The sequence below is a fragment of the Tauraco erythrolophus genome, chromosome 1, assembly GCF_009769465.1.
Source record: "Tauraco erythrolophus isolate bTauEry1 chromosome 1, bTauEry1.pri, whole genome shotgun sequence".
Lineage (NCBI taxonomy): Eukaryota > Metazoa > Chordata > Aves > Musophagiformes > Musophagidae > Tauraco > Tauraco erythrolophus.
Genome location: NC_141465.1, coordinates 21,862,781 through 21,889,441, shown reverse-complemented (window position 1 = coordinate 21,889,441; position 26,661 = coordinate 21,862,781). Strand labels below are relative to the sequence as shown.

Below are 26,661 nucleotides of genomic sequence, written 5' to 3'. Positions count from 1 at the left end.
TTTGATGAGACGCACTTTAAGTGGACTGCAATGAAATGCTACATGTTTTCCCAGACCTGAAGTTTGGCAAAAAATGTTTAGGGGAATATAAAACGAATATTTATACTATATTTCAGAAGAACGCTTAAACAGTCCTTAAATTTCTGAACACTGAAATTCCGGAAAATCCTATTGGATCCAACCTTTTGTTCAAGATCTGTAAGAACTAAAGCATAAATGCTACACTACAGATACTATTACCGACCCTTCCAAACACCCATGCAAAGAACAATCTGATATGCAGGCTATTCTATGCCCAGAATATTAAAATATCATATTTGCTGTATTTAGAATTGCCTTTAATAACACGTTAGATTTTGATCTAGGCTCATTCTGCTCACACAGCAGGCTAATTTCATAGCGTGATTGCCTGGAAATATACCACAAAGATATCAGCTTATGATCCTACGGTAACTTTTCAACAAATGCTTAGGAGAAATTCACCTTGAAGTGGAGGACAGGGCCTCTGCTGAGGCTGACATACTTGTAGCCCAAAGCAGCAGCTCTGTTCCTCAGACAGACAAGAAGGTGAAAACCAAAGCAGGAAGACAGATTTAATGAGATGCATGCTTCCACAAGGAGTGCAGGACCAGAAGCTCATTAAGTGGGGATTTGGAAGAAAGTATACATATGGGAGTCCATCAGAAAGAAATTTTAGATACTAAATTAGTCAGCTAGGCACGTAGATACTAGAGCGGTTTGAAGTGTTGTTTCTTTTTCTGCATGATCATGTGGTTGAATAAACAATGCTTTTCCTTTTCAAAAAGCTTTTTTGTGGCATTGTCAACTACTGTTCAAAAACGTCCAAAGGGAAAACACATGGGATCACACCTAACTGGAGTTAACATAGCTGTTATACTGACTATTATAAGTTTCCAGACAAGTCTAAGAGAAGGAAAATGACATAATTCTAACTGAAAGGAATCAGTGATTTTGGGGGGGCTAGTTACACAAAGTTCACAGAGAGGACAGAAAAGGATACAGCACTGGCTCGTGAGTATCTCAACTCTCTCAGTTGAACATACAGAGGATGTTAAATAATTTTGTATACAGTCTGAATGCTGCAGGTAGGTACCTACCTAGGTGTAACACCTGTAGACCTATTTTAAAGTCTGCATTTTATAAAAGTAAGGAGGAAAGAATACAAGGGTAAGACTTAGTAGACTATGTGCTGTTTGGGATTAAAAGTAATCTCCTCCATTAGTAGAAATAAAAATTGCATTGGCATTCTCCACTGTACCTGAATAAATACATCATCTTTACCTTATAAAACTTTACAATGTTAGCTAGTTTTAATTTTCTAATAAGAATACACAGAAATAATTTGAAACAATGCAGGAGAGAGAATAAAACTGATTTTGCTATCTATCCCTTTTGTTATTTCACAAACACAAAACTGATGGCCATTAACAGTATTCAGGAGTAGATCTGGCCAATAGAATGACATATGTGTTTGTCATGGTTTGATGTGGAGGGGGGGGTGGTTCTGGTGGCAGGAGAGGGATTTTGCTCCCTGCGACCTCCCCGGTTTTGGATCCGGGTTAGGCTTAGTTCTGGCCACCGGATCAGACTGCCATCCCCCTCGGGGTTGAGCCAATAGGGCGCCTCTGCGAATTGCCCCATTTAAGTCAGGACAAGGGAACCGGAAAAGGTGCTTCGCCCAGGATCGAGCAGAGAAGGGAGGAGGGCACTGCCCCCGCTCCCTGGCTCCCGGCCGGGCGGCTGCCTGCGTCGGGCCGGCGCCGCCCACGGAGAATGGCGGCGGCGGAGCCAGCTGGGGAACTCGGGGGCACCCCACTCCCGGGGTGCCCACTGGGCTGAGTTCACCTGGAGAGGACTGAGATCTGAGAGAAACAGCTGCATCGACAGCAGGTCAGTGAGGATGGAGCGGGAGGAGGTGTGCCGGAGCCGAGTTTCCCCTGCGGCTGATGGTGAGATAGCAGGCTGCCCCCCTGCAACCAGGACGGCCTCGGTGGAGCAGCGACCCACTCGCAGCCCGTGGGGAGAAGATGCCTGAGCCCGAGGATGGTCGTGTTGGGGGCACGGCAAGGCAGAGAGGCATCTGGAGTCTTCGTGACGACCCACGCCGGAGCGAGTGGCTACAGCTCCCTAAGTACCCGAGACTGTGGTATAGCCCACACCGGAGCAATCTGTGGGGAAGGATTGTTTCCAGTGGGCTGGACTCACGTTGGAGAAATTTGTGGATTTTTCCTCGTGGGTAGGGGATCCATTGGAGCAGGGGAAAAGGGTGTAAGGACTCCTTCTCCTTTAAGAAAGAAGCAGCAGTAACAGCACGGAATGAACTGACCTGCACTCCCCCAGTCCCTGCCCCCTGTGCTGCTGGGGGGAGGAGGTAGAGCCGGGAGGAAAAGGAAGGTGGGGGGGGGGGGGGGAAAGGTGTCGGTTTTAAGATCTGGTTTTGTTTCTTTCTGTCCTCTCAAGTAATCGGTTTTTATTTCCCTTTGTCCTTCTAAGTAATCATTAATAAACTGTTTTGCTTTGAGAAAAGCTCTGCCTGTTTTGCCCAGGACCATGGTTGGTGGGTGCTCCCTCTGTTCTTGCCTCAACCCTCAGTCCTTTTGGTTTTTTTTTTTTTTCTCTCCTCTCTACTTTATTGGAGAAGGAGAGACTGTGTGAGTTTTAGTTGCTGGATCAGCCTAAAACCACGACAGTGTTTTACCAGAGGACAACCTTGACAAAAATATGAACTTGGCTAAGAGCACATTTACAAAGTACAATGTATTAAACTAATGAATTTTAACACATATTCAGAAAATCTGTTTTAACAGACATAAAAGAGTTCCCTTGGCTAGATATCAGTCCCAAAGACAAGAACAGTATTTGCAAATGTAATTTTCTGGGTTAGCAAATCAAAATCCATTTTTATAATAACCAGCTAATTATCCAACATGGTACCTTGCTAAGATAATTCCAAAAAAACAAGTGTCCTTAACTTATTGGTAGCCCACAAAGCCAATACTTAGTGATGTCCTTTTGTCTGTCACCACACACTTCTTGGCATTGTGTAGTACTGTAAGCAACAGTTCATGTATGAAACTGCTCATTTTCAAATTTAAAAAGAAAATGCTTCCTCACCTTTTTATTTTTGCTTATAGCCATATAGCTGTTATTTTAATAATTTAGGAAAAACAGAGACAAAGCTGTAAATTTTAAAATTTCACATCTATTTTAACACAAAATTATTCTCAAAAATCATCAAAACATACTCCTATGAAACAGCAGTGAGAGACTGAAGCTTCTGTTTAAGTTGTCTAAAACAATGTAGGTTGATAAAGGCTCCAAATGAACAGGTATCCCGAACATCACAAGCTGTAATGACGTGTTAACCTTGGTGACAGTCAGAACAGAAGAGTCAAAGGTTCAGCTGGCATCCCTGGGGGTGATCCTTCAAGGTGAATTTGAGACTCATTGACAAGGCAGCACAGTAAAACTGACACTGCAGTCTAAGAAACGTATATGTTACAAAGATGAAGAAGTGCCTTTTTCTTGAACTTTATATTCATTGCAGTAGAAGAAATGGCTTTTGTTAAGATGATTAATGTATGGAGAACACAGTTCTCCACCAGTTGAAATCGTAAAAGCAAACATTTTCAAAGGTTACCTTCTATTTTTTGAATCAGAAATAATTAGCAAAGCAGGCTTGCAGGTTTATTTGCTCCAGCTACTTCTAGTTTTGCACATTTTAAAAGTTATTTCCTCGTGTCCTACTTCGAATGTCCAGATTGCTAAATTTAAGATTTCTCCTCCTACTGAAAACCACATTACAACTACCTATATTTGTTATCTTCAAGAATAACAGACACAATAGATGACCTTTTATACCACCAAAGGCTTCGATTTTGGATGAAGAAAGTAGAGTAAAAGCTGTCACCTCCAGTTGGGTAATTTCTAATATTTAAGAATGACAAACGCAAAAGATACTGGCAAGACATATAACACAGAAATTTTCTTAGAGAAAGCCTCATTAGGACAAAAATGAGAATGAATATGGAGTATGTCTACAAAACTCCAGCTGGCAAAAGGAAAATAACTTCATGACAAACAAGCCAATAACAACAAAAAGTGAAGCAGTAACAACAACAAAAAGATGGAAGAACATCAACTCATTTAGCACTTCAAAAAGAGACTTCTCCCTTGCTATAAATTATACTACATACTTTCTTGGAAAGGATGAAGCATTAGTCTCAGTGAAGACAATGGTAACATTGACACTGATTTTAGTAATGCCAGAATTTCACACTGAGAGTTCAGGATGTGTGCAAAGTGTATTTTCATGAAACATGCTAATCAGTCATCGTGAATGCAAATTTCCCAGGGGTTATAATCATGCAAAGTACTTACTATAAAGACATTCCTAGTTTGTTAATGAACTTTTGAGATCCTTGAATACAAAGGACAATAATTTCAAAACCACTTTGATGCTTCAGCATATAACTTGAATGGTAAGGAGACGTTTACTTTAAAATAAAAAAAAATCTCAAAATATTTGCAGCTGGGCTAGATCCTGCAAGTATTATACAATCCCAAACACCTAGAGTGGACTATACCCTGAGTCTGTAAATGAGAATATTACTCTACTGTTTTGTCTACAAAAAAGAGCCTATTCATGATTTAGGATGTAACAACACTTTGCACTTTGGCAAAGTGGCACAACACAGCTTTTTTGAAGCAGTTTCAGGCTGCTTTACATGTATGAATGAATTCCATCCCACGACTCACGAAATGCTGAACAAGAAGTACTGAACAATTTCAAGGCTTGCCCAAAGTCACACAGGAAGATTGCAGCAGCCCAGCAATCTGCTTTGCTTAGCTTGCTGACTTTCTACCTCAAGGCAATCTTTCCTTTACTGTACAATAATTTTCTCTGTAGGAAAATGTTTTGCAGCCCACTTTTAAAAGACATGTTGCAATGACTGTATAGTCTCACAGTGAAAAGAGCTTATCTTTAATTCTAGTCAGTGTACAGGATCACTCATTCCTGTTCCTACCACAAGCCATAAAACAGCTTCAATCAGATACCTGCAGCTTCTATGGTAAAACTTTGCCCTGAACAAGCAATTATTTTTTCCTACTTGATATATGTCAGGTCATACTCCAAGAGAAATGCTCAAACCGAACACGAGAGTTCAAAGTAGTCCTAAGAGACAAATGACTCCAGATGAATGGGAAGAGCAAGACCTGTAGAGTCTGAAACGTGGGCTGTGGTGGAGGAAAGCCCAAGCCATCATGTCAACATCTTTCGCTTTCGAAAACCTGGCGTTCTGAATAGTATAGCCACTTGGAAAAGCCACAATGCAAAATATACAAACTTGCACTTGAGAGATCTTGAGTCATAACCATTTTATTCAAGGAATAAAACTTCACATTTTGTGAGGGAAGGCAAAGTTACTCAAGCATACATCTCTATGGCTAGTTTCAAAATTAAATATATTCCATGTAGCACTAAAAATATTTCAAAATATACACCAGGAAAGTATTTCACTTTCTCAAGTTTTACTTTTTTAATAGCGTTATTTTCCCTGAAATATTTGCAGGTTTTTTTTCTTTCTTAAACTTAAGGGGGGAAAAGCTTACTCTTTTTACCCCCTCTTATCTCTGTGTAATTTATTCTCGCCCATGCAGGCAGAACCAGGAGGCCTAGCAGAGGCAAGCAGACAACAGCAGAAAAGACAGAGGTAAAAGCAAAGCTGTTGAGTTAGAAGAAAATGAATACAACTAGATCCAAGTATAACTAATCAGCCACACTTCCACCTTAAATAAATGAACAATCTTCATATGACCATATCCCAAATAGATTCTTGACAGATAACAATTTTTCAATAGGAAAAAAAAAAAATCGATTAATTGCTTAATGCAGTGTGAGTATTAGTAAGAACTGTCCTACAGCTAGATAAAGAAATAAAGGAGCTTTTTTTTCTTTCCCTTTTAAGGAGGGCAACCGTAAGAAGGCAGACTTGATCCTGCATAATATTGCACAGGAGTCTGAAATAATACCCTGCAATGTGTATGTTAGTCCCACACTACTGCACGTGGTGAATATCTGAACTTGGCAGTAAGTAATTGTGAGTATATTATTACCTGGAGAGAGAAAAGTACTCTGCTGGGTTAAGGAAACCCAAGAACTGAAAAATTATTATTTTTGAAGTGCTGTGATTTGGACTAGACTTTTCATATAACCAGAAGCATCACAGGAAACTCAGTAAGGCAAAACTATCCAAACAAAGTGAAATAAGCAAAAATGAAGTTGACAGAACTTTCAAAAAGTAGACCAAAAAATCAAAGCAAACCAAACAAGAAGCTCTAATCACTTACATGTGTTCAAGGCTCCAAAAATGGGCACTGTTCTTCTCTACTATTTTTATTCTACATTTTTCTTTTGATTATGAGAACATAGTATGTGCAAACTCAGCACATAGATTGTTGAGGTTTTATTAAACATGCTTTTAGAGTTAGTGTCATTTTTACTTTACAAAACTAATTCCTAAAAAAAAGCACGGTACACAATAAAGTCTCAGTTAGCAGTTATCCAATATTTAGCTTTTAAGTGACAACATGTGGCTGCAGTGCGCAAGCGACTACGAATATCAAAAACGCCAAGAGCAATCAAATATTTAAAGTCCACTAGAAACTTTAAGGAAGAAAAATGTACTCTCCCCCCAGCCCTCCCCAATGGAGAGGGTTTCAGTGTTTCAAAAACAGTAAACACAGTGAGGAGCTGGGTTGCTTCACTTCACTGATACAGACTTGACACAAATAATAAATTTACTTCTGTAGGATATTTGTGTGTTAAAAATAAACTTTCATGCTTTACTAATTGAAATATCTCTGTATATGAGTATAAAGTAAATCTAAATGTAGTAAAAAATAAAGTAAAAGGCTCACAGGTCTAAGAGTCTGCATGAAAGGATCTTGGAAAGCAGAAAATTTCTAGTGTATTTTTGCACATTTGATCTGTAGGGATCCTAAGTGCGATGTCCAATGGACTGAACTCTACTCTGAACATGTTTTCTGCCTGTACACAGTGCGCACATTCCCAGTATGAGTCCTAATGTTTGGTGTGTCAGATTCAGAAAAGGCTTTAGAAGTATTCTTTGAATACTGCTTTGCTTCTCGTTTTTACTCATGATGAGGAATCGGAGAAGGCATAGAGCACAGCAGTCCCTAAAGGGCTGGGAAGAACGGTGTCTCCAGAAATGGATTTTTAACTTAGAGGAGGATGTCCACACTCCATATGTAGGATTTCTGTACAGTTGATGAAGGGAGGGGAGGAGAAGAATTAACTTTCTAAACTCAATCTTCATCTTTATTATGCGTAATATAAGCAAAGGCTCTTTCCCTGACTGCTTAAAAAAACTAATCAAACAAAAATGTTTCTTTTTCATTAAGAGAATAAAATGAATGAAGAAATAATTTCCCTCCCACATCCTTTCTTCATCTCCCTTACCCATCCCAAAGAACCCCAACAACTAGATTGTCAGCCAAACAAAACAAAGAATTTACTTTCTCAGCACAATAAATCACCTTTGTTCCTAACCATTCAAATCATAAAGTCCTACATGCTCTGGAGAGCTCAAATAACCTAGTCTAAGATAACAACCACCTGTTTTTTTTTATTATTTTTTTTAAGGAGAAGCTTCCCAGACTCCATTTCATAACTTCAGATGGTCTCAGAGATTTAAAACCCTCAAAAAGCCATTTTAACAAGAAAATCCTGATAGTCTAATGTCTAGGCCTGAGGAGGTCTCGAAACTCAGATATCTAACACATACTTTATCTACTGTAGGCATTTATTTTCTCTGCTATCTGGGTCATCAGTCCATGACTAGGGACAAAAGAAATCCGTGAAGAATTTTGACTTAATGAAGAGTTTTCAAATTCCTTTAAGTCTGCAGAGTATCTGCAAAAGAATTTCATTCTTCTTCACTTTACTTTTACATTTAATAGTAGAAATCAGTGTAAAATAAAGTTGAGCATAGAAAAATATATACTTAGTTCACATGAAAGGAGTACTTTTCATTACTGCTGGGTGAAACAATACCAAGAAACCATAGTTATGCACGTCAAATGCCTTAGCTTTTAACTGGCGAGCAGACAAATAAAATAGTTGAAGCAATATGCATCACTGATGCAAAGGAACATTTCTGAAAGTTGTGAGAAAAAGCAGAAGGAACAGATACTCTTAGATACAGGGACAATATGATCAGCAATATCTTGGTTTAAAATGCCAGCAATTAAATGACCATAATGATCCTTTTAATCTAACACTGAATTATGATGAATTTTAATTCCAGTAGTTTTGGTTAGTGTGAACACAGTCTATAAATCTCATAACCTCACACAGTAGGTTACACTATTACCAAGCATGTCCTTGGGAACATAGGAAGTCAGTTTGGTCCTAAATGCAAAATATAGTCTCTGTGATGGCCAGAACAAAGCTACAGAACCTGGTGTCCTCCCCAGTCCACCGATGTTTGACATTGGGCCACCCTTTCGCCCTGCTTTGTGATGCTCTTTCCCTTTCCACTAATTCCACAGACCAGTATTATCCCTTGGAGATGTCTACTGAAAAGACACATTACTGATTATTCTCTACGAGTGCCCAGCCTCCCAGGAACTGCTTCATTGGCCTTTGCTTCTGGGTTCTTCAGTGTAGATTCTTCTAAATTTGTCACATCTAATGTGAACCAATGTACAGTTTACCCTGTCCTACACTTTATTCAGCAACGTTGCACAGAAGATTCAGGGTTAATAATGAGCCATTTAACCAATTAGAACAATGTCAGGCATTGAGCATGACTCAAACACTTTAGACTAATTGGCTATCGGGCTTTTTCCTCACCATTTTCTTGCAGCAAACATCATACTAACAGAGAAAGCACCTTGTTCCCCAGAGAAGTATTCAGGAGACTTGACTGTAAGAGCTATAGAGAATCATAGAATTGTTCAGGTTGGAAAAGACCTTTAAGATCATCGAGTCCAACCGTAAACCTAACACTGCCAAGTCCACCACTAAACCATGTCCCTAAGCACCACATCTACACGTCTTTTAAATATCTCCAGGGATGGTGACTCAACAACTTCACTGGGCAGCCTCTTCTAATGCCTGAGAACCCTTTCAGTGAAGAAATTTTTCCTAATATCCAATCTAAACCTCCCTTGGTGCATCTTGAGGCCATTTCCTTTTGTCCTATCATTTGTGACTTGAGAGAAGAGACTGACACTTATATTGCTAAAACCTCTTTTCAGGTAGTTGTAGAGAGTGGTAAGGTCTCCCCTCAGCCTCTTTTTCTCCATGCTAAACAATCCCAGTTCCTTCAGCCGCTCCTCATAGGACTTGTGCTCCAGACCCTTCACCAGCTTCGTTGCCCTTCTTTGGACACAATCCGGCACCTCAATGTCTTCCTTGTAGTGAGAGGCCCGAACCTGAATACAGTATTTGCACACCAGTGCCAAGTACAGGAGGATGATTACTTCCCTAGTCCTGCTGGCCACACTATTTCTGATACAAGTCAGGATGCTATTGGCCTTCTTGGCCACCTGGGCACACTAATGGCCCATATTGAGCTGGCTGTCGACCAACACCCCCAGGCCATTTTCCACCAGGCAGCTTTCCAGTCATTCTTCCCCCAGCCTGTAGCATTGCATGGGGTTGTTGTGACCCAAGTGCAGGAACCGGCATTTAGCCTTGTTGTACCTTGTACAGTTGGCCTTGGCCCATTGATCCAGCCTGTCCAGATCCCTCTGTAGAGCCTTTCTTCCCTCAAGCAGATGAACACTCCTGCTCAACTTGGTGTCACCTGCAAACATACTGAGGGTGTGCTCCATCTCCTCATCCAGATCATTGATAAAGATATTAAATAGAACTGTCCCCAATATTGAAAACTGGGGAACACCACTTGTGACTGGTTGCCAAATGGATTTAACTCCATTGACCACAACTCTTTGGGCCCGATCATCCAGCCAAATTTTTAGCCAGTGAAGAGTACACCTGTCCAAGCCATAAGCAGCCAGTTTCTCCAGGAGAATGCTGTGGGAAACAGTGTCAAAGGCTTTACTACAGTCTAGGTAGACAACATCCACAGCGTTTCCCTCATCCACTAAGTGGGTAATCTTGCCATAAAAGAAGATCAGGTTCGTCAAGCAGGACCTGCTTTTCATAAACCCTTGCTGACTGGGCCTGATCGCCTGGTTGTCCTGTACGTGCCGTGTGATGGTCCTCAAGACGATCTGCTCCATAACCTTCTCCAGCACTGAGTACAGATTGACAGGCCTGTAAGTTCCACAGATCCTTCTTCCAGCTCTTCCTGTAGATGGGCATCCCATTTTTTAAGTTCCAGTCAACTGGGACCTCCTGGTAAGTCAGGACTGCTGATAAATGATGGAAAGTGGCTTGGTGAGTACTTCCGTCAGCTCCCTCAGTACCTAGATGCCACCCGGCCCCGTAGACTTGTCTGTGTGTAGGAAGTGTGGCAGGTTGCTAACCATTTCCCCTTGGATGTGGGCCGCTTCATTCTGCTCCCCATCCCTGTCTTCCAGCTTAGGGAGCTGGGTACCCCAAGAACAACTGGTCTTACTATTAGAGACTGAGGCAAAGAAGGCATTAAGTATCTCAGCCTTTTCCTCAGCCTTTGTCACTATGTTTCTCCCTGCATCCAATGAAGGATGGAGATTCTCCTTAGCTCTCCTTTTGTTGCTAATGTATTTACAGAAGGAAGGGAATATCCACTCCACACAGACATTTTCAGGCCGTTTGCTTTGGCGCATGGAGACTTCAAGGCAACACAAGCTCATCTTGCCCTTACCCTCAGCGAAACAGAAGCTGTGTGGCCATATTAGTACAACACTGTGCCAGAGTGATCTAGCCTGTTTCTCAGCAGGGTGTATTAGCTCAGGCTTGGCGCCACATTAACCGCTGCCATATGGCTTCTGGTCGACTCAAAGACCGAACTGAATGAGCTCACATCTGCCTCACAAAGTTTGCACAGCTACTCTCTTTAAAATGGCAAACCTGCACAAAGCTGAGAGAAGAGAATCTTGTAATAGGTTGGGATTTTCAATTCACGTTTACTTCAGTGCTTGTAGAAATATGAGCTGTCACTATTAACAGCTGTGGTCAGAGTTGGAAACTACTTGTAGATGTATTAGAGAGAAAAAGTTTCGTCTCAAGAGCGGAGTTGGAAAAATAATGCAAGTACGGTAAGACTCCAAATGAGATGGAAGAAGAGAGAGAGGAAAATGAATACAAAAATATAACTATGTCTAATATTTTCTCCTCTTTCTGTTAACCTAGGCTATTAGTCAGATTTTTTACAGTCTTCCAAGATGAGCAGGGTCCTCTGTAGAAGAAGGTAACGTTTTTTAGGGCTTAGCCAAAAAACTGACAACGATGCGACAAATGCTAATCAGAGATTAACGTACCACTGAAACGAGCTCAGATATGCCTGAGATAATAAAAAAATGACATGGGAAGTAGCAGCATAGCAGAAAATATCCTGAGAATTCTTTGTCTTAACATGGAAAGAGTGGTTGTGCAGATGTGGAAACTCGAGTGGTTTAGACATGGCAGGGGAAAAGGCAGGCATACAGAGAGAACTGAGAAGGAAGATGGGGAAGGTGACCTGATGATAATGCAGGAGACAACAGAAGCACATACTGTGGTGAGAACAGAAAATAAGGGAGACGATCCAGAAGAAATATTTTGAATGATTTGTGGAATCTGGAGAGCACAGAGACTCCAGTGGGAGCAACAAGGATCCAGAAACAGAATTTTAGGTGTGAACAGAGAAAGATAATGTCACATTTTTGAAAAACTAAGAGCAAGAAACAGCAGGATTTAGAGCCATTCTCACTTATCCTCTGGGACAGCTGTGTGGTTCCAAATTATTTTTCACAATCTTTTACATTTTTTTCCCATTGGGGTGCCAAGTTAACACACAGCAGCTCCAGTTGTGTTGCCAGAGGAAGCAATATTAATAGCACAAGAAATATAAATCATTAACAAAAACTACTCTTGATCCTCGATCCTCCTTGAACCATTATAGGGATCAGTAGACGAAGGAAAAAGGGAGGTAGAGTGGGAAGTCAACCCTCTTGGAGTGAGAAAAAGAGACAGAATGAAGAAAAAGGACTGAGAAGAAAGGAAATGGCTGGGGGGCAAAAAATACACATTGGGAATCAGAAGAAAAAATACACTTCTCTTTCTAACCCTCCTGGGGCATATAGGAAATTGCTGCCTGCCCTTTAATCTGCCCCCCAAAAGAAAAACAATTAAAATGAAATAAAACCCTGAGCTGGAGGTACTTGCTCCCTCCCTTCCCCTCACCCTCATTGCTTTGTGTGCTGTGTACCCAAGCCGTGATCTTTCATGCAGCTCTCCATAGGACAGACTATATTAACATTAGCATTACATCTTCTGCTGTGTATCTAAAACACATAATTTGGGAAGATTAAGATGTTAAGAGATTAATAACTAATACATTAATGAAAAAAGAGGTCAGGAAAAGAAGAGAAATAGAGAAGAAAGAAATAATGATAAACATCTTGAATTAATTTGGAGCGGCACCGTAAGAGTATGGTGTGTGTCAGGCGCATAGCTGTTTTAAAGGGTTAAGATTGTTACTCCTGCACAGCACACAGCAACAAATGCACCCAGTTTTTGTTTCCTTTTTCTTGATCCACCTCCCCTCTGCAATTTTTCCCACTGCAATTTAACTTTGGAAGGAAAGGCGCCTTTCCTAAATAGGGAATTAATTTCTGCTTCTTCAACTGTTCCCAGCAATACAAACAATTCTTTTCTCTTCCTTTTTAACTGATAGGCATAGTAATTTCTTCCATATCTTTTTTCTTTTTTGTTATGACTGAGATCGCGTTGGGATCACCTGTGTAGTTTTAAATTTGCCACAGCACAATGAGGCTGTGAATGGTCACCGCCAAGAAGAATGAACCAAGTTCTCTGTGACAATTCATTAACAAAAAGGTTGAGGCAAAGAAATGAAACCACTTCCTGTGGATGGTACCTTTAAGGACGTTTTCCTGTCACAGCAGAAGATCAGAGGTTTTGTTTTCACATTTTGTAGAAAACATTTTCATCACTCACTCGTGTAAAAATAGCTTTGTCCAAGACACAATAAATGCTTCGCGTTTGTGATGTGCTATTTAAGGACCAGGAAACGAAACAGGAATCAAGAATTCAAGTTACAACTTATCTAAAACAAGAGTGTAAGTCATTCAAAACTGTTGATGTCACAAGACAGCCACGCAAAAAAGGAATGAAAACCTGTATGCATTATTCATCCTGTAACTTTGATCTTAAAACCTAAGAAACTTGAACAAGGAAAGATAAATGGCTTCTCAAGCTTTTTCTTTTAAAAATCAAATGAGGATGATTCAGGATAAATGATAGATAAGAGTTAATACGAAAGAGGAGGAAATTGCAATCACAGTGCTGCACCGAAGTTTCAATGCAAAGGCTTTACTTTTTGTATTCAATTACAAAGGATTTCTTTTTTAGGTACCAGCATCCTTTTTCATGTATACATAAAAGATTTTACCTATTAAAATTTCATGTTCAGTATGCATAGCTTTTTCCTTCTACCACCTACACCACGACTTCATGTGAACAATTCAGAAGCTTCCTGAAGCATGGGCTACTAACTAGACATGGGGCAGGAATAGAAGCAGCTGTCAAATCCTAACCTCTAAACCTGGCTCACACATCAACTTGCTCCGGAGCTTATGCAAGATATGTGTACATTCTCCCACTGGGAAAGTATTGGTAATTACAGGCACTCTAGCTGCATCATGATTTTACTGAGGCTTAGTTAATTAGGCAGGCATTGCCCCTAAAATATGAGACAAATTGAGAGTGAGATCCAAAAGCGCATGGAGGTTCCCCTGTCTAGATGGGAGATCCACAAAATCCTCTTTGAACGCTTTGCGCTCCTGAGAGTCTGTAATTATTGCCAGTTTTTGCCTAAAGATATGCCTAAAGGCCCCACCATCTTGGTTAGATTACCGAGGCCGGCATCTTGCATACAGGTAATTGCATTTGGGATTCACAAGGAAGACGGAGCAGCAGCACAGTTCCTTAAGGGAGGCTCTGAGCAAACCTACCACAGACAGACACCACCACATTCATTACAAATCGCAGCATGCCAGCCATTTATGTTAATAGCAAAGCCAAAGGAAGAGGGCCTTCACATTACAGCAAACAGCAGGAGGTTTTGCTTATCGGAACTTCCAAATTGTTACCTCCACACAAGCAGTTGGCACTAGTCAGGCGACAGAGTGAGGCCAGAGAGGTGGGAGAAGAAGGCTGGTGGATGCAAGAGCAGGTTGTGAGATGGAGGAACTGGATGGGGAAGGAGGTGAAAATTTCATTGCAGTGGTGTGTGGTAGGAAGGCAGTGGGGACACCACTTGGAAAGTAGTGGGAGATTTTGGGGTGCAACAGGACGATCGCTTAGAAGTGAATGGAGGCACACTGGAGGTATTCGCAGGCTGACAAGTAACCAATATTCACTCCAATTGCTATGAGCCTCCTAGCAAGTCATTGTTAATGGTAATCACAGCCACAGGTGCTCCTGCCAACTGCATCTAGACAAAATACCTTTGAAAAGACCAAGCCAAGGGATTACATCCTTCAGCAGAAGCTAGGAGACTGATGGCACTTCCTTCTCAGCCCAAGGGAATGCAAACTCATAGCTTTCGGCACCCAAGTAAGAGCCTGAAGCACGAGGCTACATCCCAATGAGATGGGCTGCCATGCAAAGGAGATGGCTAGACTGACTGATGAGCTGGGAGCAGGCCTGTTCCTCCGGAGAACACCTAGAAGCCCGGAGTCCTGGCCCAGATCCTCACTCCAAGCAATTTGCGGATCTATGAACTTCACCTGGCAAGACAGCGATTGCAAATCCATAAACACCACTAAGGGCTGGAAACAACAAGGAGCTTCCCTGACTCAGTGAGCTCCCTTCTCTCATGCTCATGGGTAAGGCTTGCATCTTCTTTCTCCACAGGTCTCAGCTCCAGGAGGAGATGCGCACAGCCTCTCTTCGTGCAGGTGGAATGCTTCAGAAATTGGAAAAATAGACTTTATTTTTACATTGTTCGCAGTGAGAAATTAGAGCTATTTACTGGACTGCAATGAAGCACTCCTTTTCAGCTATATATATCAAAGAAGGGATTCTTGATTCCACAGCAATCTCAGGAGAAAAATTAATTAGATGAGCACAGAATTGCACTAGTTCTGCTCTGGCCTCATAATAATAGTTTTTCAATTTGACAAATTAAGTTAAAGATAAGCATTTGCTTCACATGCAAGACTCTCATTCCTGCTTCATTTGTAATATATAGAGAGGGATTAGCCACATCAAGCACACGCTTTCATACTGTAGTGTAAAGAATATACAGGAGAAAAAACATGTTTAGATCCAATGCTCTGAGAAAACTGTTTACAGACGACATATTAGAGAGCAGAGAGAATAAAATGTTTTGATGATGAATCTTCATCAGACATATCCAGTATACACGAGTACACTGAAGAGCCTACACCAAGTATGATGTGCTAAAACTGAGCAGCACTGGGAGGGCTTTGCTCAAAGAAAATGTTTGTTTCTATAATCCCCATCAAAAATAGCTGTGTCCATACTCTTACTTTCAGTTCCTATTTGTTCCATTCACTATTGTTTATAACCTGAAAGACATATAAATTTATTTCTCTTCAAAGCACATTTATTTGCCCTACATGTGGACCAAAAATATGCAAAGAGTACTTTGATTTTTATTATCTCACCTACATAAACATATCGATTTCCTTAATCCTACCAGGACAAAGTAATATTTTCCTTTTATTGCATTCCAGAGGAAGTTCTGCCTTTACTTGGATCTTATTGAACTGCTATTTATCTACATCTGTTGCTTCAAAATCTCTGTCAGGAACCAAGCTACCACCTCTATTTCTCCGGTACCCTTAATACTCAGTCTGTAAAGCCCAGTTCTGCTGACTCAAAGATCAACGTTGTCATTGCAGATGAGAAAAAAAAAGCTTCCATATATTAAAAATGAAGTTGCTTCATGGACATACTGTCTTTCTGAAGAAAGTATAGATATGAATCAAAAAGAGGTGTCAAGCATCATCCCTTATTCCAAAAAATATATAATCTTAATTGTTATTTGAACTCTCTTGTCAGAAAGGAAAGCATTAATATAAAATGCTTTAAACAGCCTTTGACACTTACAGAACTCTCAAAATGGCAATAAGTCAAAGATCAACAAGGCTCTAAAAATGAAAGCAACTGGAAATGCTTTAGAAGTGGAGCCACTACAAGTATTTTCATTGATTAAATGCCCACTAGTATTACATATATATTGAACACCAACATATATAGTTTGACATTTCTTGATCTGGTAATTTCATGGCTTAAAAAGAGGAAAGCAACACCTGTAAACTATATTACCTGAAATTTAGTCTCACTAAGTCAATTACAATTTTGCCATCAAATGAAAGTAGGCATTAATTTTAAATACAGGCACTTACATGATTTTTTTTTTTTTAAATGAGATCTGTCACTTAAAACCGAACAACTCCATCCTTATTTCAGCTGTTGCACCCTTTTAATTGTTTATGTTCCTGTTGCTAAACTGAAATGGAAATGACCTAAAGGAGATAAGTTAACAGAAATGGAATAATTCTAAGTCAGGTTTCAACATTAGTATGTTTTGCCCATCTGTCCTGTAGCATGTTGTTCATTCCAGATTCCGGTTTCCCCTCACCTCCCAGCCACTAGCAAGATACTACAGATGGTTACTGCAAAGCTATTAAGAAGTACATCTGAATGCGTATTTATCCACTTGGCAAGATCCTGCTACAGCTGGAAGTTGATGCAAATCTGCATTACAAAATATCTTAAGCCTTTTGCCTGTGTGAGAAAGCAGCCATGATATTAATAGTGCTGCTTAAGACAATGCCAGGCAAACAGGACGCAAATGAAGGCAGTTGAGCTAGCTATCGCAGCACTGTTCATTTACACCTCTGAAAACAAACACTCATTTGGGCACGTGAAACAAGCACATATCTACACCTACATCAAACCTCATTTTCATTTGTTTGTTTTTGGAAACAGAAACTGATAACGCAAGATAATTCCACCAGATGTTATGGCGAAAGAATACTCTGTAGGTGAGTATTTGATATAATTACCAGAAAACAAAACCAAACTGAGGGGCTTTATTCCATCGTAAACACAATTTTAATAAATACAGGTGGCATTGCCAGTCAGCGATAAGTTGCTTTTGTTCTGGGTATGTCTTTGTTCCAGCAGCTGGGAGAAGAGCAGTTTTCATGTCTAATGAAAGAAATGTACTTAATAGGCAACACCTGAAAATCCTTCAAGAGAATAAACTATAGTAATAGAAAATGCAAGTTTAGAAAGCATTTCCTGAAAAAAAAAAAAAAAAAAGTAGCACTGGAATCTTCTCTTTATCTCAGGTCAATTGACTTGTCACAGTGGGAAGGAGATTTGAAAAGGAAATTGCAAGTTCTTAGCAAGCATGATTGGAGGAATTGAGTTAATAGCCAGCAATCAGTATAGGTTCGGTAGGGTACTTAAAAATTTAAATGTATGCATATGCCACAACTACAGGCTGTCTGAGCTTTGTCTTGTTTGTAAAAAACAAATAGAAAAACAGGCAATTTAAATCTCAAACAAAAATGGTAATTTTTTACTTAGGTTGCTGGAGTTTAATCATTCTTCCATTAAAAATTTCCCTCATTCCAACATATGATAGAGGTACATAAATTGTATGTCCCTCTGATCTTTTTTCACACTAGTAATCCTGCTAGTGCCAACAGGATGTATGGTATGTGCTTTCAGATGATACAGTTTCTCACCATATGGAAAGATGTTTTGTACCACCATGTTGGCAGCATAGAAATGATTTCTAAACTCCATTTTTCATTGCCACTTCTTCAAGACATTTAATCTCACTAGCTTATTGTTTCACACATCAAAAATTGAAAGAAGGATAGTTTTCTGATTTGAAAAGCTGCTTTATCCATATGCTTGAATAATTGCATACTGTATTCAGCAAGCTACAGATACAAATGAGTATGACAACACCTCTACCGAGAAAACAGCTTAATTTGAGAGGGCACGATAAGCCTTCATCTCTCTAAAGAAAAGTGACTATATCCCAAAAGCCTTCTTATCCTTTCTCATAAAACGCACAACTTTCCTGCACAGATTCTTTTCAACGAGCTTGCAAAAGAAGGTCTCACCTAGACTACTAGTAGCTCCTCTTTCCAATCAAAGAAGGCAGATATTATAGGTTGCGGAAATTTGTAGGTGGATAAAAGGCAAGGAAATTATAGGACAGTAACAAATATAATGAATTTCATTTCCACAAGCTTCTAATTTCTCTGAGGAAGAGAAGAGCATAGGTTTTGCATGGTCCTCTTTAACAAACACATTCCTACCCTGCAATGAAGTAGTATGAGACTAGAGGACACATTCCAAGCTAAATGCAAACTAGCCTTGCCCCCGAGGCAAGGAAAGAACAGATCCTAGAAAGAATAGAAAGGCTGGATGCCCACGCGCTCAAGAGACTAGTAATTTTAGATTAGCCATTTTTTGCATTGTCTGAAAAGCTTTTGATACTTACTGTAATTCTCTCGTCTTTGTCATCTAGAGGGGTCCCATCTTTTTTCCATGATATAGTGGGTTCTGGGTGACCTCTTGGGGGCTGACATTCCATCACTGCAGGTTCACCCACAGCTACCATTACATCTGATGGATTTTGTCTGAAGTCATCTCGTAGAACTGAAAGAACAAAGAAAATGAAGTCAAAAATTACCCACCAATACACCAACAGCACAGCAAAGTGTTTTGTTTTGGCCTTTAAAGGTCCCTATTGTCACTGTATATTAATGAGCAATTTAGTCAATGAATATCATCTGGCATCTGCAGATGGTCTCTGGTACTTCCACACAGCAACAGAGAAAACCCACACACAACTCATGTTGAACTTCCAACACGTGAGCCAAGTGACTGACACTGACAGGGGCGAAAGGCTGGCACAGACATGGAACCGTTCGCACAGAAGAGCTGCCTCACTGATAGCACTTGGCATAGTGTGTGCCGAGCGTGTGAGCACAGCATTCCTATCACAGCTGAAGAAGGCACAACGTCTTCTGATCAGGTAGACAGTCACTTGGGAAGAAGCACAGCAGAAATTTCTTTCTGCCTCTCTTTTTCCAAGACACAAAGTCAGGCTGCCACTAACTCAAAGGTTTATGGTTAAAGATTGGCCACTGGTCCTATGAATTGTACCTGTCTCTGAATTTATGACAAAGATGGACAAACCAGCTAAACTTCCCAGTTTTTTGATGACGTTATAAGACGTCAAACATTTATACAGCCTTAGAAAACTCATCTTGGCAAGTTGGCTTGTGTCTTTTCTAAGGGGGAAAAAAAAATAAAACCTGATCTCTAGGAGTCATTCTTTAGCCTCAGTCAGGACCATATCCTTCATCTGAAGAAATTAATGTTACCATCGTTTCACAGAAGGAAACATTTTTATTGTGGCTTCATTACTAGAATTTGTTCTTTCTCATCATTTGGCCAAGCCCAGGCCTAGGAAACTCTAGTTCCCTCCAATCACCCACTATGAATTTTATCAATAGCTGTGTGATTATTTTTCCTTTTGGGACAGGACAGACATCATACTGTGCTCAGCAGACCACTACACAGAGACATAGTTTAACAGAATAATGGCATTCCCAAGTCTTGCCAAGTAAGTGGCACTAGGTTTAATCTAAAAATAAATAACTCAAAAGATAGCAAATATAACATTCTAGTCCTCTCCACCGCTGTTAGTCCATCCACGCTGAACAAAGGATACAGTAATGGAAAAGTACATTACAACCAAAGGACTCCTAGGATTTTGACAAAGCTATCTGTCACTCTTGCTACCTGCAACAATCTTGTGTCAACAGTAAATAGTGCCAAGAATCTGCAGCAAAAAATACACCCTCCAAGCCAAGGATCACAGATATATGGACATTCACTACTGAATAGAGGTTTGGTTGTTAATGCTGCTTCAAAGTGAAGTGTGATTTATTGTTAGACATTAAGGAATGTGGGTGTGCTTACAGATTGGCAGGTACAGCACTGCCACCAAACCATTCCTCTCTGTAAGGTCTTTTATGCTGTGAAGACCTTTTAAAATGGTCTGAGGGCAAATGGGTCATCTACTCTGGGACAGAGGAATATACCTTTCTCACACCTACTTTCTGCAATGGTATATAATCTAAAATGAAGGGAAGGAGCAAAAAATGATTTTTAGTTTTTTTGCTTTGGAGGACTATTGGCAAATAGCTTTGTAACTAATCAGTAGGACTATATTCTATTTTTAATTCTCAACTACATCTACCTTCCATTCTGTAGTTCCATCTACTTAACATTCAGTAGCTACAGTCACAGGCATACTTGTCCAGCTCGGCTCATCATAACATAACACACACAGGGAAAGTTCCAGATTGATATAGAAGGGTAGGTGGGAATCTAAAGCAATCAACACAATATTTTGCCACTGTTCTAGAAACAGTATACAATTTCTGGAAGTACCAAAGAACATCTGTGTACCAACAAAACTGAAGCGTATTGCAGATCTCAACTGAATTTACCAAGTCCCTTCCATTCTGAAGTACTCACATTTCAAATATTTCATTTTAATTATTGAGCTTTCTGGATGCTCTGAATCAGGAGATACTGATGCACTGGAATAGGATAATCAAGGATAAAATGTCTCTATCACTTTAACAATACAAACTAATTCAACAGAATAATATGATTTAATGAAGAAGAGACCTCTGGAGGTCATCTGGTCTACAACAAAGAGATGCTGTTGGATGAACATATTCTCTTGGCTGAACCAGGTCTCTCAAATAGATCTAGTCTAGAAAGTTTATTTTATTTTTTTTTTTTTAAGTGCACCTATTGTTTGGTGCACAGAATCCTGAGAAAGCATGCTTCATCTAAGAGCAAAAAAATTCTGTCTCTAAAAAGCAAAAGAACATAGAAGATGAAGAAACAGAAGTTGTACCAAGTTACTAGAAAAACCCTATATATCCAGATTCCAGTGCCAACAGCACATGAAAGTGCAGAAGAGTTTATTTGCTACACAACAGTTCTATTGCAACATAATAAAAGGGGTGTTTTGACCATTAGTAAGAAGACTCTTATTACTGCTGAAGATTGCATCACTTGGATAAAGCTAAGAGATATATAAAAAGAAGTGCCCTTAAGTTAAAAAAAAAAAAAAAAAAAATCAAGTGAAGTGATCGTAATAAACCGTAAGTGCTTCGCTTCTCAAGTCTGAAAGACCTCGTAAATCTAAGAGGAGAGCCTATCAGATAGCACCTCAGATGGCTTTAAGTACCTTTGAAGCAACAAAGAAGTCCAGTACTTGCATAATAAAAACAAATTACTTCAGTAATTTCTATACTCCTTAGTCTTATATCAGCTTTACAAGCATAGTACCTGGTCTGTAAACTAAGAACTTTCACAAATTAACCAATGCATAATAGAATGCCTTAGGAGAACATCAAAGGGCCAGGCCATAGATACATCAAAACGAGTATTTTTTTTTTTTTCCATTTACTGTGAATTATTTCGGCTCTAACATTACATAATGAAATGCTAACAAAGTGTAATCCACTAGAGATTATTCCACAGATAGTTGTCATGTAATTATTTTTGCAGCTGTAAAGTAGATACATGCTCCGTTTTTTTGCCTCAGGCCCTGGCAATCTTGCATAAAGTTATAAATTTAAAATTTTCTTCCCTTACTGAAAAAAAAAAAAGCAATTTTTCTTTCTGTTCTTCCTAGTCAAGGCTCACTGTAAATTGAGAATACATTTCCTTTTAAAGATATATTAGAAGTATACTTTGTAAACTAACACCGCATGTACTTTCAGTCACCAAAGGGTCAAATTTCACCACATGCATCTCTTTTGACATACATGCAGCTGGAATGAAAATAGATAAATTAAGAGGATGTTTGCCTTTTTTTTTTCTTTTTTTTTTTTTTGTCAAATTCAATGTAGAGTCTGCATAGGCATAAAAAAATTAGTTTCTGACATATTGTGGATAAGGCTTTCTAAAATTTTACTCTAACATTTTCTAAGATATAGTGAATAATAATGATCATAATTATTGTCATTGCAAGCTAGGACAACTCCATTATCTTGCTGTGTGGACTCTGAAGTCCTGTGTTTGTGCTGAAAACATTTTTATGCTATGCTTGATGAACTAAACAGGTTCAAGAGCAACTTTTGTAACTCCATTTTAAAAGTCAACTACTCGTACAACTATTTAAAATCGTGTACTATTCAATCAATAAAGCAATTGCATTTCCCCCAGAGAACCTTTCCCAGAGCAGAAAGGAACTAGCAATCACTCAAGGATAAATTTTTATTGACAAGCAACATAAGCAGAGACAGTACTTTTTGTGTAAACCCTAAACAGTGCTTTTCAAAAATGCAGTACCCAGTGTTTTTTTCTTAAGCTTTTTGTTGGCTATTACAAAAAAGAGTAGGGAGTCATTACTGGGTGGAATGGGAGGTAGGTAGGCAGGGTTTTTTTGCATATAGACACTGTAGACACTTAAGAAAGATTATTGCCAAAGTTTATCATTAAATAACTGTGCTCTAGTTCCAAGACAATACAGAAAACCACAGCAAAACACAAGAAAAAAGAAACCAACCAAAAAGCTTTAGTCAATAAGTGAAAAGAACACATTTGTAAGGAACACACTAATTATGATCATACATCGTGGATATTGTGTTTTAACAGGTGATATCATTTAAGAACTGGAAATAAGAAAATGTCCTGGCAATTTTGATTACAGATCTGTTCTAGTCAGACTGGCTAGACATTTCATGCTAGATCAGTTCAAAGCAGTGCACCAAAATCTATCCAGGATCCCTAATCACCCAAGATATTATCACCATGTCACTCGGTGAACAGAGGAAGAGAGGGAAATGAAGATGTTTAGGGTGCGTTTCATTATCAGATTAAGGCAATCATAATCCGTTTCAATTCTTCTGAAAGAGGTCATCAAGACTTGCTTGCTGCTAACTTTTCTGCGTTGTTCTGGACAAAGCACACTATTTTGCAAGGGTAGTTGTTGGAGAGAGATCAGTGAGCCAAAGCGTCACACAATTAGACAACCGAAGAGATCTCAACAATTTACACTCTTTCAGCTTGAAGATGATTTAAATGTTTCTTTGTATTGTAGCACGTGTCTCTAAAACACGGAAAAGTGAAATAAATAGAAGAAATGCTATTCTTTACATTGCTTTATAAAACAACCAGACCGCAATTAACAAGCAAGTTTCCTCCCAGCAAACAAAAATGCGCTAACATCAAACTATGTGCTGAAGCTGAGCAATGCGACCCTACTAAAGGCCCACTGCCCTGCCTTTGGCTAATTTTGTTATTAAAAAAAAAATCATGTAATAGATTTTATTTTTTTTAAATACCCACCAATTCTTTTTTATTTCTTGTAAATTTCTAACAAATATTTCAATGTTTCTCTTTCCTCCCATCAACAAAACAACAGTATTACAAAGAAAGTTTCCACCTAGTATGCAGAACAAAACAACAACGTGCCCTTGCTGTGAAATGCTGTAAGATTAGGAAAATGAAAAACGAGATTGAGGAGGTTATATAAAAGTTCTAATTGCATGAACCCATAATCAAAGAAAAACTAATTATTTCTTAGTCAGGACTGAGCTGTTATTCAAAAGCAGAACAGTTCCTGTAATTCAGGACCAGCAACGATTCCTTTTCCCCACTACCTACTGAACTTATTGTAATTCAAACCTACAGACACATGGCAGACATTTTTGGCATTCAAATGTGCTTTAAGACGTTTGTCAGTTGGAACAGTGCTTCAAACCAGGTCCTTAATTTTAATTACGACTAACTTAAGCATCAGCCAGAATTACCATACCTGGTTTAAAGACTTTGCTGGCATGAACTTTATACAGATGTCAGGATATCATTTTTTATACATGCATGCCACTAATGGGGTAGCGTTATGGCACCTAATTAAGATCAAAAAGAATAAAAAATGCATAAATGATCAGATTTAAGACAATATGTGTGTTACCAAAATGTATTTTAGACATTATTAAACTCTTTAAGAATGTTACCTGGTTTGACTAAAAGCTTGTTCTTTTACAAATGAGAAGTACTTTTTTTCTGAAAACAACCCCCTAAAAGTTTCCATGTAGTCACGTGAAGTTAAAGCAAAAACTGGTTCCCTGAAAAAAAAAAATTTTCTTTTCCTTTCTGAAGATGTTAAAAACAGGTTAACACCGGTGTTAACTACAGTACATAGTCATTAAAATGGAACAGAAAGAGTAGGGTTATAAATAGTCAGAAATTACTGTTATGATCATCTAACAAGATCACTCACGTAATTCAGGCAATAATTTTATGCAGTGAACGAGTCCAGCAATATGGCATTGAATGTTTCAAAATATGTCTACACTTCTATAAAGCCTCCAATAGGTAGGGATTAATTTCATCTAGCAGCCAGCCTGCCTAGGGGACTCCACACTTCATCATCTTCCATTTTCATCTGATTCCTACCTTGAACCACTTTGACCTCAGCTATTGGATCTCACTACACCTTTCCCAGTCAGACCAAAGAGCCTTCTACGGGCAAGCAGAAGCACATCAGGTCAGTATCTTTGTCTCTAACCTTCCTTCAGACTCCTCTGAACTTCAAAACTACTGAACACCAGACACGTGGCCGAACAGTTTAACTCCCTCACAGAGCCAGCCCTCCTAGGACACAGGACTTCCCTGGTTACACAGTCTAAGAATTCGCATTGAATACGTTTCCAGATATAAGAGACTGCTCATTGTAAAGAGACTGATCATAAGGTGCAGCTATAGAGTGTGAAATAGCAGCAGTGAAATTAGATCACACTTCTAAAACATTAACAAAATGTACTGCCTCAATTACTGTAACCTTTAAGTTCTTTTAAAATGTAAGAATTCTCTCTAAAGAGTAATGTATTTGATTGATTGCTTTTTATACAGCACCACTAACCTGGGATCTTAGTATTGACTGAAGGCCAATAGTTACCTTCTCTAGAAAAACAAGTGTCATTCCTTGTTATATTAAGCAATACATGTTAGCAGATACAATACCTGCATGCTTCTAAACCATTAATGTAGAAAGAAATCAAGGAGAAAGGAAAAACTATCGGATCACATCTTTTAAAAGGTGCCGATGACAAAGACAAGCAATGTGCTTGAATCAACCAATATGCTACACTGCAAAGGCAACTAAATGTTGAGGCATTTGGCAATAAAGATACTGAAGGCATATAAAGGTGTTAAAATAGATATGTTTATTGTCATTTGTTATTTTTCATTCGGTCATTAAGAAACTTACAATTGTTAACAGAAAGAAATGCATGCTTAAGGAGCAGGTTCCAAAAAAGACTTCTGTAAAAACCACTGGCTGAAAGTTACTGCCGATACAAAAATTTATGGGAACCACTCACAATCAGTCTGATTTTATTTCACTAGTTGAAGATTTGGGCTTTAAGTATTGCCAGGAATCTTACTGAGGCAACATAGCTGTCATCCCATAACAGTACTTCTGTGTGTGGAAAGGAAACTGTAAATGAATTAGATGACGAATTGGGAATCAATTAAATGACCAAATCTGATAAGTCATATAAAGAGTAATTTTAACTCCTGTGAGAAGGGTAACTGACAGGCCTAAGAGAGCGTGCTGCAGCACTGGGAATCCTAATTAAACCCTGAAGGATCTGTGACGCCTCAGGCATGTGACTCTGAGAGTGTCCCTTAGCTTGATTGAAAATTGAAAATAGATAAGGAGAAGAGACCTAATTATTAATTTGATTGACTGTGTACAAAACGTGATCCTTCCCAACATCTTCCACATATTATGGTCTGGGACAAGGCACTTCCTACCTGTAAGTCAGAATTTACCTCCTGGAAGAGTAGATTCAATTGTACAGATGGTAGAGACAGTTTCCCTTCACTTGTCCTAAGTATTTACAGTTATTTTCTTTTTTATTACTATTATTATTGTTTCATTGTACCTTTCATTTTAGAGTTTTGGGGTTATTTGAATCATGCTTCACTACAGACAATATTTTTAAGTGCGACTAACACAGCGGGTTTCCAAACTGACAGACACAAACCAAGGGGTTTTAGACACAGCTCACAGAACAACTCTGTCTTTGGGAGATTACAAATTAGTTTTCCCTAGGCAAAGAAGGCTTTACATCTCTCAATCGAAGGATTTGGGTGTGTTCTGTAAATAAAGGTTTTTTTTCTGTGCACTCCAAGTCAAGGTCCTGATGTCCAGTTTGCAATGAACTGTTAGCTGCGCTAGCCTTCCTTCAAAGCAGATTGCAATAAAGAAAAAGAATCAGATTAAGATGCTGCAGCGGAACCTTGTCTTGGCCCTCTAAATTGAAGCATAAAGAGGTAACTGAAATGACAAAAGAGATACAATGACCAAACAATGAAAGAGAAAAGGTGATAAG

The 26,661-nt window shown here is 39.1% G+C and overlaps 1 protein-coding gene across 1 annotated transcript in view; it reads right to left on the bottom strand.

Annotated features, from left to right (window-relative positions):
• The window catches only part of ROBO1 (roundabout guidance receptor 1), a 542,241-nt gene that overhangs the window by 98,321 nt on the left and 417,259 nt on the right, over positions 1–26,661 (bottom strand). The window contains exon 4 of the mRNA XM_086611694.1: positions 18,720–18,877. Coding sequence (XP_086467820.1) covers positions 18,720–18,877 — 158 coding nt within the window. The remainder of the gene's footprint in view (positions 1–18,719; positions 18,878–26,661) is intronic.